This window comes from Oryctolagus cuniculus, chromosome 13, assembly GCF_964237555.1.
Source record: "Oryctolagus cuniculus chromosome 13, mOryCun1.1, whole genome shotgun sequence".
Classification (NCBI taxonomy): Eukaryota; Metazoa; Chordata; class Mammalia; order Lagomorpha; family Leporidae; genus Oryctolagus; species Oryctolagus cuniculus.
Window position 1 is genome coordinate 68,971,235 of NC_091444.1, and position 15,887 is coordinate 68,987,121.

At 49.6% G+C, this 15,887-nt stretch overlaps 1 protein-coding gene across 10 annotated transcripts in view; it reads left to right on the plus strand.

Annotated features, from left to right (window-relative positions):
* Nucleotides 1–15,887, plus strand: part of FRMD4A (FERM domain containing 4A) — a 647,838-nt gene that overhangs the window by 603,285 nt on the left and 28,666 nt on the right. For all 10 annotated transcript variants that reach the window (XM_051820846.2, XM_051820845.2, XM_051820848.2 and 7 more), the window contains one exon: nucleotides 15,246–15,379. In XM_051820846.2, the coding sequence (XP_051676806.1) occupies nucleotides 15,246–15,379 (134 nt within the window). The remainder of the gene's footprint in view (nucleotides 1–15,245; nucleotides 15,380–15,887) is intronic.

Below are 15,887 nucleotides of genomic sequence, written 5' to 3' on the forward strand. Positions count from 1 at the left end.
ATGTCTTCCTTTGTTAAAAATTTTAATTATTTGAAAGGCAGGATGACAGAGTGAGAGATCTTCCATGCTCTGGTTCTCTCCCCAAATGGTCACAACAGCCAGTGCTGGGCCAAGCCAAAGTCAGGAGCCAAGAACTCCATCTGGGTCTCCCAGGTGGGTGCAGGGGCCTAAGCACTTGGGCCATCCTGTGCCGCTTGCTGTTTCCCAGGTGCATTAGCAGGGAGCTGGATCAGAAGTGGAGCAGCTGGGACTTGAACCAGGGCTCTGATATGGAGCTTAACCCATAGCACCACAATGCCAGCCCCCTGGTGGACTTCTTAGATGACTGTTGCTCACATAGGAAGAGAGACTCTCGCTGTCACGGGTGGGGTGGAAGGGCTAAGCATCTTTGGCACCAAGAGTCAGAGGTCTGGTTCTGCTGACTGTTCATGTGAGCCTTGCACAGGTGGTCCTGTCCTTGGATGTTGGGAGGGACAGATGCTCTGAGACTTCAGATCCGCCTGACTTCCAGCATGGGGCTGCCATTCACTGAAATCACAGGGAGAAGAGCAGGTTTGAGGAGGGCAGGGAGAGAGGAAGGAGGAAGTGTTAGAGAAATATAACCAAGGACGGCTGTTCCCCCCCACCCCCACCTCCACCCCATTGGTAAGAGCTTGATTGACATCGGGAGCTGGGTCACCTTGTATCTGTACCAGAAAAATAAAGCAGGGTGCCTTTACCCTCCCTCACCGTGCAGGGTGGTTTATGGAACTAAATACACAGTCTGCAGACAACAGCAAATCAAAAAGGAACAGCCAGGAGAGAAAGAGTTTGCTAAAAATTGTCTTGTTAATTTGTGGGCCGTCATGGCCCAGTCACAGCCAGCAAAAGGATCAAAACAAGGCCCAGGGTGAGGAAGTGCATCCTTCCTGGGCTGAGAGCAGGGCTCGTGGAGGGGAAGTGCGGACCCGCTCCGTGCTGCGGCCCTGGTGGTGTGCTCACGTGCTCAGTGTTTATGTAAAGTCCGCGGACACACTGTATCACAAATCGTTTTCCTTGTTAAACAGAACCATCAAAGTTACATAAGCTTCGGGCCCCATAAAACCCGAGTCTGCCTCTCCCTGCCAGGTCACTGCAGAGTTCTTTGTAAACTCCCTGCCTTGGGTTCTTCAGAAATGGTTCATCCAGTCAGCGGGTCCAAAGATCATTCTTTCTGGGGCTTAGAAGTTTGCAGTGAAGACGGTAGAGAATGTTGACTTCTGGGATCACAGACAATGCCATTCAGAGCCCCCAACCCCCCTGCCTGGGATTCCAGCCACACCCTGGCTCCTGCAGAATGGCCAAGGGCAGAGCCAGAGCAGACCCCTTGTCTGTCTTTTGCACAAAACAATAGTATTTTCTAACCCTGGCTAAAACCAGATAAGAGCCTGGACCTGCCCCCCGCCTTCCTCCTGTATGGAGTCGCAGGGCGTCCAGTCCGGGGCCTGACAGGCTTCAGGCCAGTGGTTCGCAGTCTTGGGCACGCTTGCTGGGCTTCCGCTGCCGCCACAAGGTTCTGCAAATGTAGGGGGAGCCTGGGAATCTGCATCTCTTCCAAGTCCCCTGGGATGCTGCTGCTGCTGCTCCAGAGACTCTGTTTTGAGAGCCATTCTTTCTTTAAAAAAAAAAAAAAAAAGTATTTTGAAAGGCAGAGTTACAGAGAGAGGGGTGGAGACACAAGAAAGATCTTCTATCTATTAGTCCATTCCCCAAATGGCCACAATGGCCAAGGCTGGACCAGGGTGAAGCCAAGAGCCAGGAACTCCATGAGGGTCTCCCACATGAGTAGCCAGGGCCCAAGCACTTGGGCCATCTTTTGTTGTTTTTCCAAGGTCATTAGCAGGGGGCTGGATTTGTAGCTGGAACACCCTACCTATATGGGATGCCGGTGTCACAGGTGGCGGCTTTACCCGCTATGCCAGCCCTAGGAGCTACTCTTACTAAGGAAGAGAGAGAAGCTTGAGCTGAGTGTGGCTCAGGATCACAGAGCGCGGAGCCCCTTGCTCTAAGCCTGCATCCTCGTCCACGTGCATGGGCTCCTTATCTCCGGCAGCGCCTCGGGCACAGGGCAGTGACCTCCCACACTTACAGATGGGTTGTGCACAGGAGCCCCAAACCTCCTGAGATGAGCAGGTGTCATGTGCCCACCAGAAATGGAATCCGAGCATCCTGGCGACTAGGAAGCAAGAAGTCTCTGTTACCGCTATTGGTACCCAACGTAGAGGGATGGGAGATAAATCGCAAGACGGTCTTCCCGCCGAATCCACCCCTCGCCTTTCTTCCAGGATATTAAAGTGATTTTTGGGTGCTTAATAATCCAGCGCTGGGGCCCGCGGCTCAGATGATGAGGGGTTGAGAGATGGGCTGAGGCCTCTCACAGAGTGGCTCTGGCTGTCGGCGCTGATGCCTCAGCTGCTCTGCGAGCGTGCAGCCGTGGAAGAGGAAACCGAGGGTGAGAGAGCCTGACAGGTAAACCCTGGGGCCTCTTCCCAGCCCGTCACTGCATCCTCTAATGCCAAGGTCGCCGCTCCCCAGGGATGCCCTGACCCCACACTCCATGCCTCAGGACAGTGGAGGGGCAGGCGGCAGCCTGGAAGCATGCCATCAGTGAGCCAGGGAATCCCCAGGATTGGGTGGTTGGTCTTGCCCCCATGCCCGTGGGGCTGCTGATGCTGCCTGCCCCTTCATCCCTCCTTGTACTGGGGAGGAAGCCTTTGCCTGAGGAAATCCAACAGCAGACACTTCTAGAAGGGACTGAATTCGCATCCCCTATGGTGGGAAGTGTAGCCCTTGGGCTGAGAATCGAGGTGGCTGGCTGGCTCCCCACCCCTCTCCTGTCCTGGCTGCCTGTGGCCTGTAATGTGCTCTCATGGGGGACAGGTGCACCTGCTAGCTCCTTCAGGACAGCCCGGATCTTATACACTGTCTAATTACACTCGCCAGACCTCACAAGGGTTCTTCAGAAAAACTCATGGAAAAAAACATATTGGGAAAACACTAGGCATGGGTTTCTAATTTTTTGTGCCAAAGGAAACTTATCTTTCAATCCCATGATTCCATGAGCTCTTTGAAGTACCCTCATGTAGTCTGATTTTCATCATGTTTAACCCAGTGCTCAATTTGGTAAATGGTTTTCACTCCTTATTGGATGATGTCTAATAAATGTTCCTTAAAAGCATCTGGAGACTGGTGTTGTGTGGCAGCAGGTTAAACTGTCGCCTGCTAAGCCAGCATCCCATATAGGTACCAGTTTGAGTCCTAAGTGCTCTGCTGTCAATCCACTGCCTACTAACGTGCCTGGGAAAGCAGCAGAGATCGGCCCAAGTGCTTGGGCCCCTGCACCCATGTCAAAGACCCAAATGGAGTTCGGGGCTCTCAGCTGTGGCCTAGCCCAGCCATGGCAGGTGTGGCCATATGAGGAATGACCCTGCTGATGGAAGATCTCAGCCTCTGCCTCCCCAGCTCCTGTCACTACTCTCTGCCTTACAAATAAATTAAAAAAAAAAATTAAAAAAATTTTTTAAGTAGGTACTATTTGAAAATCCACGTTTCTAACCCAAGCCCAGTACCTAACACTTAGAAAGTACTCAATACAGTTATTGATGTCAACTTTTTTTTTTTTTTTTTAAGAGAAGTTTTATTGAGAGAGAAAGTGAGACAGGCAGGGAGTGCTCCCATTCTCTGGTTCACTCCCCTAAATGCCCACAGAGGCTGGGGCTGGACCAGGACCCAAACCACGAACTGGGAAGTTGAGCTAGATCTCCCACCAGGGTGGCAGGAATCCAATCAGTTGGACCATTTCCGCTGCCTCCCAGGGTCTGCATTAGGAAGCTGGAGTCAGGAGTCAGAGCCAGGCACCCCAGCTGGGGACTCGGGCATGCAATCACTGGACCAAACACCCACCCCTGGAATTGTGCAGAGTACGCTAAGGCTCCTGCATGTGCTGCATTGTCGGATCCTCTGCATTCCCAGAGCACGTTTTCTCCTGGGCCTGCCTTCCTGCTCGCGTGCGGCTGCCTCCAGCATTTTCCCCATGTTGTGTCCTTTTAATGTCAGGCCTCTGACATTTCCCTTTCTTTAGTCCTTCTCCCTAGACCCAGATCATGGTGGCACTGAGCCATGTACCACCACCATAATATTTCTATGGCATAAACATTTTTTCCTTTTCCCAGTACATTTTTTTAAAATTTATTTATTTTTTGACAAGCAGAGTTAGACAGTGAGAGAAAGAGAAACAGAGAGAAAGGTCTTCCTTCCGTTGGTTCACCCCCCAAATGGCCGCTATGGCCAGCCCGCTGCGCCGATCTGAAGCCAGGAGCCAGGTGCCAGGTGCTTCTTCCTGGTCTCCCATGCGGGTGCAGGGCCCAAGCACTTGCGTTCCTGGGCCACAGCAGAGAGCTGGACTGGAAGAGGAGCAACTGGGACAGAATCTGGCGCCCCGACCGGGACTAGAACCTGGGGTGCCGGTGCTGCAGGCGGAGGATTAGCCAAGTGAGCCACGGTGCTGGCCCCCAATGCATTTTAGAAGTTACAGTTCCCCTCCACAAAGGGTTTGCATACTGTTTGTTGTTATAAAACAGAGATATTTCCATGCTATTAGTAACTTTGAAGACGACTTTTCTATTTTTTATAAATTGTTTACAAAAGAGAGGGGGATAGATAGGGAGATCTGCTATCCATGAGTTCACTCTCCAGATGGCTGCAGTGACCAGCACTGGTCCAGGCAGAAGCCAGGAGCTTCATCCAGGTCTCCCATATGGGTAGTAGGGGCCCAAACACTTGGGCCATCTTCTGCTGCTTTCCCAGGCACATTAGCAGGGAACTGGATTGGAAGTGGAGCAGCCAGGACAGGAACCAGTGCTCATATGAGATGCTGGCATTGCAGGTGGAGGTTTTACCTGCTATGTCACAGCACCAGCTCTGACTCCCATTAAAGCGCACATCATTACCTTTCTTTTATTTTTTTAAAGATTTATTTAAAAAAAAATTATTTGAAAAACAGCTACAGAGAGGCAGAGACAGAGACAGACAGATCTTCCATCCATTGGTTCACTCCCCAGATGGGTGCAATGGCCAGAGCTGTGCCCATCCAAAGCCAGGAGCCAGGAGCCTCTTCCAGGTCTCCCACATGGGTGCAGGGGCCCAAAGACTTGGGCCATCTTCTGCTTTCCCAGGCCACAGCAGAGAGCTAGATCAGAAGTGGAGCATCTGGGCCTCGAACTGGCGCCCATATGAGATGCTGGCATTGCAGGCCATGGCTTTACCTGCTATGCTACAGCACCAGCCCCACATTATTACCTTTAAAATCACTTGAAGTCCAGTCAGTTCTTGGTATCTGGAGCCACAGATGCCAAAGAATGAAGAAATAGTGATAGCTGTGACAGAAGTCGGAGGTCCACAGCTACTAAGGCCCTAAGGTGCAGGCTGCCATGTCACAAGTAGAGAGACTTGCTCCACAAGTAGAGAGACTGCTCTCCATTGCTTTGGTTCCCAGGTGCTTCTGCTGACCACATCTCAGAAAGTTCAGGGTTAAGATGTTTTTAGAGGTTCTTTTTTTTTTTTTCAATAGAATGAATCCTATTTGTGGGAACTAAAAAGAAGGGAGTTATTCCTCCTTTCCTTTCCTTCCGTTTCTTGAAATTGCTTGCAAGCTGGAAGGGGAGGAAAAATGGAACAGAACAAAAACCAAGAACTTGGGGCCAGCGCTGTGGTGTACCAGGTAAAGCCGCCACCTGCAGTGCCAGCATCCCACATGAGCACTGGTTCTAGACCCAGCTGCTCCACCTCCAGTCCAGCTCTCTGCTATGGCCTGGGAAAGCAGTGGAGGATGGCCCACTGCACCCATGTGGGAGATCTGGAGGAAGCTCCTGGCTTCAGATGGGCACAGCTCTGGCCATTGCAACCATTTGGAGAGCGAACCAGTGAGTGGAAGACTTCTCTGTCTCTGCCTCTGACTCTCTCTCTCTCTGTAACTCTGCCTTTCAAATAAGTAACTCTTTAAAAACAAAAAATAACAACTGCAGTTGCTAGTATAGCCAATGGCACATGGCCTTTTCATGGTGTTGGAAGTGAGCATGTCTAAGATTAATTCTGAGCATTGTCTGGGGGACTCGCTGTCACAGAACGATTCTGACTGCAGGGGGAGTGCAGTGGCAGGGGGAGACTGGATTTTGCTCTCAGGATGTTTGAGACAATAGCACAGCCGGGCCTAGGAAAGTCCCAGCATGCTGCAGGGCCAGGGGGCTCTACACATCCACCACCCAAACCAGACAGTGTCCTGGTGCATCCTTTCTGAAACGGAACCGGGAGAGCACTGTTGGCCTCCTGAATGGAAACACGGGGGCCTGAGCTACCCACTCCCTACAAAACAAGCTGGCATCTCGTGTTTAGACATCGGACTTTGTCTCACTAAGGAAGTGGCAACTTAGTCATCTTCAGTGTGATCAACAGGATTGTGGAGAAAAGGGTGATGGGAGTTCTGGTTTCAGACAATAAAAATAAAACAAAACGTGCAGTGTGCTGTCACAGGCCGGCTCCGACCCCTTCCGGTCTGGGAGAAAACATGTTTTCAGCACGGGCCCCAGCCCTGCCGGCTCAGGGCACAGTCATTACTCAAGTGCTCACACATTCTCATTCTCTGGATGCGGGCGCTTCCTCTCATTGTTGGGAGGTTTATTAATAACCAGTGGAACAATGAGGATGCCAGCCCTCTGACATCTCTCCACGCAGAGCCCTGCGCTAGTGGGCGGCTGCCAGGTTTATGGTTAGAGGTATATTCCACTCGAAACTGCCTGCCTTACTCTGGGACGAATCTTTTTTTTTTCCTTTTTGTCTTCACCCCATCTTGTTGGCCCCCTACTCTGTGTCCTGGTCTCTCTCTGGCCTTTTAAAGTTCTTGATGATCAGCCGCCTGCTGCCTCTCCTTTTACAAAAGTCTGCCTGTGAGCAGGATTCCAGGGGCCTTCATTTTGGTCTTGACCTCTGCTCTGCCCGTGGCACGGCCCACCAGGCACTGCCAGAGCTAGGTTCTGCCAAGGGTTGTTTGTGCTGGACTGCATAGTGAGGGCTGTGGAACCTTGCTCTGTGGGATGGATGTTTCTGGGCTTGCTTGAGCAGGACTGACTTGAGTCAAAATTAAGAAGGAGGCAGAATGGTTACTCTTTTCCACTCCTTAAAAAAAAAAAAAAAAAAAAAAAAAAAAAGAACAGCCTCATAAAGCCTTTAAGTCATTTCTGTAGTGATATTTATGCCCTCGAGTGTTGCTAGTAAAGATATACCGGGTTACTAAAGAGAACCAGCGTGGAATGGCAACATGTCACATTAAAGGGACATCTTTCCAATGATGGCAGCTTAGACAGAAATCTCCTGATCACCTCTCAGAGGCATTGCTCCCATGCAGACCAGCTCTCTGAGTTCCCCTTTGCTGGGAGCATAGAACAAGGATCCTTGAAGTTCACAATTCATCTCCAAAAGCTGCACATTGCAATGCGAGTAACAGTCCCAGAGCCAGGAGGGCCAGTTCCCTCACTGCCTAGTCTAAGACGTGGGAGGAGTTTGCATCACTAACAGTAGTTTCAGTGAGGTGTTTTACAAGATGCTGCTAATTTCTTAAGTGGACTGTGCAGTTTCCTCTGTCTCCCCCTCCCCCTCTTTAATTACATTTGTATACTCTTCAGCCTTTGGTGAGCTGGCCACTGAGCCGTGGGATCCTAGCCAGGGAGGAAAACTCGCCCAGAGCCTGTGGACCATCATCAGAAGGTGCTCGCTTCTCAGAGCTTCGATTGCAATTTTGTTTCTCAAACGCCTGAGCCTGGTGAAACGTTTTCCAAGCATGTATTTTTCATGTTCAAAGTCACATTGAGTTCCCTGAGACTGTCCCCCAGAAATGAGACACTGATCCTGCCATCTGCAACGTGGCGTGGTCTCCCAGGACATCTTTGATGGAAGGAATTCCTCCTGGAGGATTTGTCCGGGAAATAAATATCTCTGTGGCGTACAGAAGAGCTCAGACCTTTTCCTCCTATTTATTCCTGGGGTGTCTGCCAAAACTCTTCCTTGAGGCTTTTACAGATCTGCCGGGAATAGGGCCTTTTTCATTGTCTCAGTTATTTATTTCCCCCCTGAAACAGCCAAAGCAGACACATTGTCACTCCCTGCCCTGAAAGTGATTGCTTTCGAGTTTTCCCCTCCTTGCAGAGAGGAGAGCGCCCCCTCTGCCTTCAGGCATCAGTGTTCCCCTGCATCAAAACCAGAGGAGCCTGTGTTCCTGACCTTGTCCTCGGCAGGATGCACACTCACATCCGGTGCCCAGTCGCCTGGGATCTCGGCAAGGATTGGGAGCAAGTTCGCCCTGGCTGCTGAGTGAGGAGATCCGGCCAGAGGAGGGCTGCTTGTGTTCCTGCACGTCCGGCCCCTCCACAGCCAGCTGCGCATGGGTGTGAGGCATGGAGTTCCCCAGATAGGAAATGGGAAGCGAGCCAGGCTGGAGGCGGGTCTCCCATAGCGCCCATGACGTCTGGTTGTTCAGAGATTTCCAAACATCCCCTGACAATGACTGCCTTGGAGCAGATCACTCGAGGTCCCTCCGGCCCTGTCTGGACAGGAATCATCGTCTTTATAGTCAGCTCTTTTTCTCCTCCCCATTGGCCAGATAATTTGTGACCTGTTTCCATAAAAATACTTTTTTTTGGGTTCAGACGGAAATATGATCATGAACTAGCCAAAAGAAAAAAAGATGGTATTTTCAATCCAGTTTCATTCAAATCGATATTTACTGGGCAGTAAGAGGGAGAGAGCTTTTTCTAGAGGACTGATCTGATGCTGTTTTCCCGGCCATGAGACAGAGGGAGGTGTAACCTCCTGAGAGAGAAAACCAACTGGAAGTGATGGTCAGCAATCCAGGTTAATTGCCCAGCAGGCTCTGGGATCTGGGCGCTGCCTTCCATTGCTGCTTCTCCCAGTCTTGGGGCTTTGCTCTTCCTCCTCCTCCTCCTGGTGGGTCGCTGTCTAAGAACCAGAAGCCCAGCATTGGACCTGTCTCCCCACACGGCTTGGCACCAGAAGGTGCTCCAGGGGCTCCTGTTGTTTTGCTGGCAGATCTGAAGAGCCCTTTGGCTCTAAGCTCCTCCCTCTGTCTACAGGTGGATCCAGACAGGACTGTAGGGGCAGAGCCCATGTATGGAAGGCAGGTGGCATCGGGTGCTGTGTGGGGTTACTGTGGCAACCGTGCAGCTCCCAGGACCAGACAGTTTCCATTCAAGGGATGAAACAGACCAAACTGAGTCAAGCTGGAATCCCAGCTGTGCCTCCTGGCACCCCCGTGACCTCCTCCAGGAAAAGGGGGATACTGTTTCATGAGGATTAAGTGAAGGGGAGCATATAAAAAGCTCCTGCTTAGGAGTTGTATTACAGTCCTTTCCCCTGTCCTCCTGAGCACCCTCGGAGTTGCTGGGGCCACAGTGGTACGCCTGCCTGGTCACTCTCTTTTCACATTTTGAGGCTCTCTGGAATTAGGGGGCCAACTCCTAGGGAAGGCTAGCAGTAGCAACACTTTTTAATAAAAGCAATGAATATTCCTGTAGCGCTTAAAACGTTCTGAACTCTCAGGCACCTTCCACGATTGTCTCTTTGAATTCTCTAAAGTTTTGAGGATGTCCTGTTTGCATTCCTGTTCAGTAGGTTATGGGACTTCGCCAGGGCCCTGCCACTAGTAAGTGGCAGAGCTAGTTACCCCCCAGGCCTGCTACCTCACTGTCAACTTCTGCCTTGGGAGGTGACGGCACCACTTTGTGTTTTCCAAAGAATAGACTACTCCTTCCTTGAAACTTGGGTGTTACTGGAAACTGTACCCAAGCCAGAAAGTACCCATGCATTCTGTGCATCCTTCAAAGACATTCGATTCACCTTTGGGTTTCCCTGGCCTGCTGCACTGAATCCTTATGCTCAGACAGCCCTTCTTCCAGTAGCACTGGACACTGGTTTTCCAATCTGCACATTTTGGTATCTCGCTCTTGTAGGTACAGAAAAGGGGTTCCAGCCATCTTCGTGCTTTGTTAATCCCACACAGCTCAGATGAAACTCTGGTTCAGCAGGCATGCTTACACACTTACACTTGCTTTGGTCTGTTGATAAGAGGAAGAGGTTAACACTCCAGGCACCTGGCCTTCGAGCCCTCGGGAGCCTGTGGCAGTAACTGGAGTGAGAACAGACGTGGCAGAGTGCTCGTCTTCCCTAGGGGGCAGGATGGTGGAGGAAAGAGAGAACAGATTGTTCTCTGTATACGATCTCTCTTGCAAAAATTGCAAATGGGACTGCTAGCAGCCAGAAGCAACTACCTGAGTGCATGTATTAAGTAGCAGACTCTTCAAATGAGGGAATCTTAGAGATTCGTCAATTAGTTGCTTTACAGAGGGGGCGTGGCGTGATGGCTCTGTGAGGTGAGGAACCCATGGCCTTACACCACCTGCTAGCAGATTCGTGATAGAAATCCAGATGGCTTCTGCTCCGGGATTGCCCCCACTGACACCACGACTGCATTCTCTTAATTTATTAAACAGAAGTACTTTATGGTTTTTTTAAAAAATTATTTGTTTGAAAGGCAGAGTTACAGAGAGGCGGTGGGGGGCGAGGGGAGGTATTCCATACACTGGTTCACTCCCCCAGATAACTGCAGTGGAGGGAGCTGCACCGATCCGAAGCCAGGAGCTTCTTCTGGGTCTCCCACGGGGGTGCAGGGGCCCAAGGACTTGGACCATCTTCTTCTGCTTTCCCAGGCCATAGCAGAGAGCTGGATCGGAAGTGGAGCAGCCGGGACTCCAAGTGGCGCCCATATGGGATGCTGGCACTGCAGGTGGAGGCTTTACCTGCTATGCCACAGTGCTGGCCACAGAAGTACTTTATTTTTACAAAATATGGGAGACATCCACTGGTTCACTCCCCAAAATGCTGCAATGGCTCATCTTGGTCCAGGCGGAAGCCAGGAATCTGAATTCCATCCAGGTCTCCCAAGTGGGTGGCAGTGCTCAAGCACTTCGGCCATCAGTCACTGCTTTCCCAGGTCCATTAGCAGAGAGCTGGATTGGAAGTGGAGCAGCTGGGACTTGTACCAGCAATCTGATACAGGATGCCAGCATTGTAGGCAGGGGCTGAACCCACGGTTCCACAACACCTGCCCCTATTTTTTTTTTTTTGGACAGGCAGAGTTAGTGAGAGAGAGAGACAGAGAGAAAGGTCTTCCTTCTGTTGGTTCACCCTCAAGTGGCTGCTACAGCCAGTGCACTGCGCTGATCTGAAGCCAGGAGCCAGGTGCTTCTCCTGGTCTCCCATGCAGGTGGAGGATTAACCAAGTGAGCCGCGGCACCGGCGCCCCTATTCTTTTTGTTTCCAAGGAGCTAAACTCACAGCCTTGGAGAGGTCTTGGCATCTGCAAAGGCTTGTACGTTTTCTCTGTTTTTGTAAATTTTACTTCAGTTATACAAGTTTCATATATTTCATATATACAGATTTAGGAACAAAGTGGGGCTTCCCCTCCCTCCCGTCCACATTCCAACCCTAACCCTGCCTCGGCCCTACCCCTACCCCACACTGGATTCCTATGGAAATGGGTAAATCATAAAAGCCCAGAGCCTCCATCCCATTCCCCAAGTCCAGGTGCCAAGCTGAAACTACTTCTGTGTCTAGAACCGTTTTTGCACACGCTCTTGAACTGTTAGTTTGTGGGACTGCCACTGACCTGAGCCCTGAGGCTCGTCCCTGACTCGTTTTCTTCCTGGAGTCATTCTGTCCCCGGAGGGGATGAAGGCCACCAGCCTGCTGAATCTTGGCCTCCTGCCTCTCTTGTGACTTCTTTCCTTTTAGAGCCCAGCATCTCATTCATGGGCTGCCCAGAGACCATTCGTGGGGCAGGTGGCAGGGCAGGGCAGGCTCCTTCCGTGACCTTAAACGCCTCTCTGTGGGATGTGTCTCCTGGGCACACGGCCGCCTCTCCCAGTGGTGGCCGTGTCTGCGAGTCACAGGTGACGATCCATGAGCTCTGATCGCACAAACTCCAGCGTGGAGAAGCCGTGGCAACTCAAAGGTGGATTACCTTTGAAGAAAACTAGGTTGTGGGATCCTCTTTTTGAAATGCAACCTGCATACCAGAAGCAAGTTCCTGTGGAAGTGCTCTGGTTTGAGGGATATGGAGTAGAAACTAGCAGAGGCCCCTGAATCTCCTGGGCCCCTTTCACACCTTCCAACTGTGACAGCCCTGGGGGATTGTCTGCAAACCCACGGCCTGCAGAAGCACAGCAAAAATATTGCCTAAACCTGGGTTGCTGCTTTCTAAAGGTGAGTTTCAGAGCCTGAGTCTACACTGAATCGCAGAGTCAAGTTCTTTCATTTGACCTTGAGTGTCAGTGCAGAGGTGGTTCCATTCATTTGTTTCTCAGCCTTGTGTGTGTGTACATGTATATTCATCCTAAATCTACCCTAGGTTTAGAGGTTACCTGTTCCAGGCAAGGTGCTGAGTCCTCCGTAGGCGTTTAGTCTCTATAGTGAATTCAGAAGAACAAGTCACTTGCCCGAGGTCACATGCCTAGTGAATAGCTGAGACTTTATCAAACCCAGATCTTCTGAGTGTCAAGTTAGCAATAAAATGGAATTCTGCACGTCTAGTGCAGGCAGGGTCAGACACTTTGCAGCCTTTTTAACTTAGTACTCAGGAATCCCGTATCTCCCGAAGCCATTTCCAGGCTAAGGTGTAAGGCGGAGCCAGCCCGTGTTACTGGTGCCAATTTGGGAGGACTCGAGCATCTAGCACGCCAGGATTCTCTGGCCTGTCTTATGTGGGTTTGGTATTTAGACTAATTATTATAAATAATAATAATTTAGGCAGCATTAATGAGCCCTGTAACTCAAGGCCAAATCGTAACTAATCCCATAACTGGAAACCCAATCATCCAAAAATTGCGTGCTTTACCTCCCAGAGTTGAATGCAGTTGTGATTTTTGCCATTCCTGAATGTGGTTAATTCTTAGATTTCGCTTAAGAAATCATCATTTCCTATTGTGAGGTTAGGCAGGGGTGAAAGGGAAAACAATGAATTTTTCACTTGAGCAAGAAATCCTTTAATCTTCTTGGACCCAAGTTTCCCCAGCACTGTTTTTTAAACCCAAAGTCTGACTTCCTCCCAGTATTATTTTACATTCTTATTAATTCTTGAGACGATGCAACAGAGAGAGCCTCTTTAAATTTTCCTGTCTTTACATGTGAGTGGTGGCTGTTCCCGAGAGAACCAGATTAAGATTCAAGATGATTTAGCCACATTGCCTTGGATGCATACAGACTGGAGATAGTTCAGTGCTGATAAGCGCAGGATAATTGACTTATGGAAGTATAAAACCCGAAACATTTCCAAAGGGCGCCTGCAGTGATACGGAGCAGTGTGTTGCCTGAGTGTGATACCACATACCATATGTGTGGGAACCAGGAGGTCATGGAGTCTTGGTGAGGATCAAGCTTGCTTTTGAGTTTGCTGTTTGGAAACCTGCAACTGTAGCACATCAAACTCTAGGAAAAGAGCTGCAAACATGATTCAAAGCTGAGAAAGGAGGCTCTACGAAGAAACTTCTTAGAGGTGCGAGGCTTTTTATTACCAAGGAGAGACTCAACTTAATTAGAGCATCCAAGTCTATAACTGACAATGTTTATGTGTGCTCACTCTAGCTAATATTTGTTAGTTACTGTGGAGGCATGAATATGGTTATATCCCTACAGTGATAGACAAATGGGGTGGAGAAGAAAAAACAAAGTCCAAGTCACAGCCAATATGTACGTAGACATTGAGAGTTCTTGGTGATTAGAGTTCGCAGAGCCTAGATGAATGGTAATTGAAGGAGTGTGAGTTTCCTAGTCAGAACCTTTAAATCAAAGAGTAGAAGAGTACAAGTGTATTTATGGGGATAACTTGAGGATGGCAGGACCTGTGTGTTGCAAAGGCACGACAGTTCTTTCTAGCTTCATGATTCTGAGCTGCCATTTGTTATCAGTGGAGGAAAAGGAACTGTTGATTCTGGGAATTTCAACTGGCTTATTCCCAAAACCTGCTGGGATTGTTATTGGGATTGCATTGATTCTGTTGTTCAATCGATAGAATTGACATTTTCAGAATATCCTACTTCTAAGCCACAACCACAATATATTTCTCTCTGTTATTGTGTCTTTAATTTTTCTGAGCAGAGTCTGAGAATTTTCACTGGGGAGATCCCACTGGAACTAGATTACCCTGTCTAGGCGTTTGAGGTTGTTTGAGGCTGTTCGTTATGTGGTCTGAGCCTCTTAAGTACATACCCAGTGACACTTGGGAGGAGAGGAGAAGTAACAAGTCACCTGTTCCTTTTCCAGGAAGCCACTGTACTTTCTCTAACCCATCAAGGTAGAAAAGGCGTTAATAGCTTCACTGTAGGAAACGGATTTCAGAATCCAAACATTAGGGCCCGACAGTTCTTCTTCTGGTCTAACCCGAATTCCTCCAGTTGGCATTTCAGCTTGTGTTTCTTTTGTTTGGTTCAGTTTGCCTTCTTCTGAGGTTTCACATCTTGCAGTTCACTGTTTGGGTCATGCAGATGTTTTATCCAGGAAAGAATGTCATTTTATTGGGAGAGAAGTTGCTCATGATACAATGTTAAGTTAAAAATGCAATAAAATTTCATTTTCTTTTTAAAATATATTTGCTGGAGGGGGGGGAGAAAAATAAGAAAAAAATGCATTACAGTGGTTATCTCTGGGGGACTAGTTTATGGACTATTTTTATTCCTGTCTATATTCTCAAATTTTTTTTATAATAGACATGAAACTGAGCAAAAAAAAAAAGCTTTTTTTAATGGACAAAAGAAAATTTAGAATACATGTTAAAATTCCTGGCGTGAACTCTCCTTACCCTGTTTGCTGTGTGAAATCTATTAAAATTAAATCTTAAGATATGTCACATACCCATTTGGTATGTGACATATCATAAGATCATCAAGGAAGATAAACTCCTTTTTCCACAGTGTGTCCTTCCTTCCGCCTAGCTGTAAATTCCATGCTGTGCTGGAATGCGGAGCTCTGAGCACCTGTTTTATTTCACACTCCCCTCCACTCCAGGGGTAAATCCCATATCCACGGTGTGGGCTCCAGTGAAATTCATTAGTGGTCCAGATGTGTGTCGCCCTCCCGGCTGGCCTAGTAACCCCTCTGTTTATTAACAGGTTCTCAGGAATCAGATAGCTCTCAGTCGGCCAAGAAAGACATGCTGGCTGCCTTGAAGTCCAGGCAGGAGGCCCTGGAGGAGACGCTGCGCCAGAGGTTGGAGGAACTCAAGAAGCTGTGTCTCCGCGAGGCCGTAAGCAGCTCAGTCTGTGTTGTCTGGGATGGCGTCCATCTTCCGCCGTTGACAGGGGCGGGGGTGGGATGAACAGCGAGCCTCCCGGGATATTTGCAAATGGCCAAGCTCTCCAGCATGCTTTGGCAGACAGAGAATTGGTGGGCGCTAGTGGGATACCAGCACCGGTGAAAGCTGGTGCTGACAAAACGCTAGCTAAGAAGGCCCCCGCCGGAGGCCACATGGCCAGGCCTAGTGACAGTCCCTGGTGCACCACAGCTGACGACACGTTTCCTCCCATGAGGGCCCCTCACTGCCGTGACTGGCTTGCCGCTGGCCTCCCAGATGGTGCCATGGGCTTCCTCTGAGGGTGCTGCAGGCTACTGCAGATGTACCTTTGGGTGGCATGCTGGGAAACAGACACCGCGGGATTTCACTAGAGATGAGCCCTGCGACCTGGTGTTGTTTACCGCTTTGACTTTTTTTTTTTTTTAAATGAAATCCCAGCCTAGTGATATTTAAGATTTTA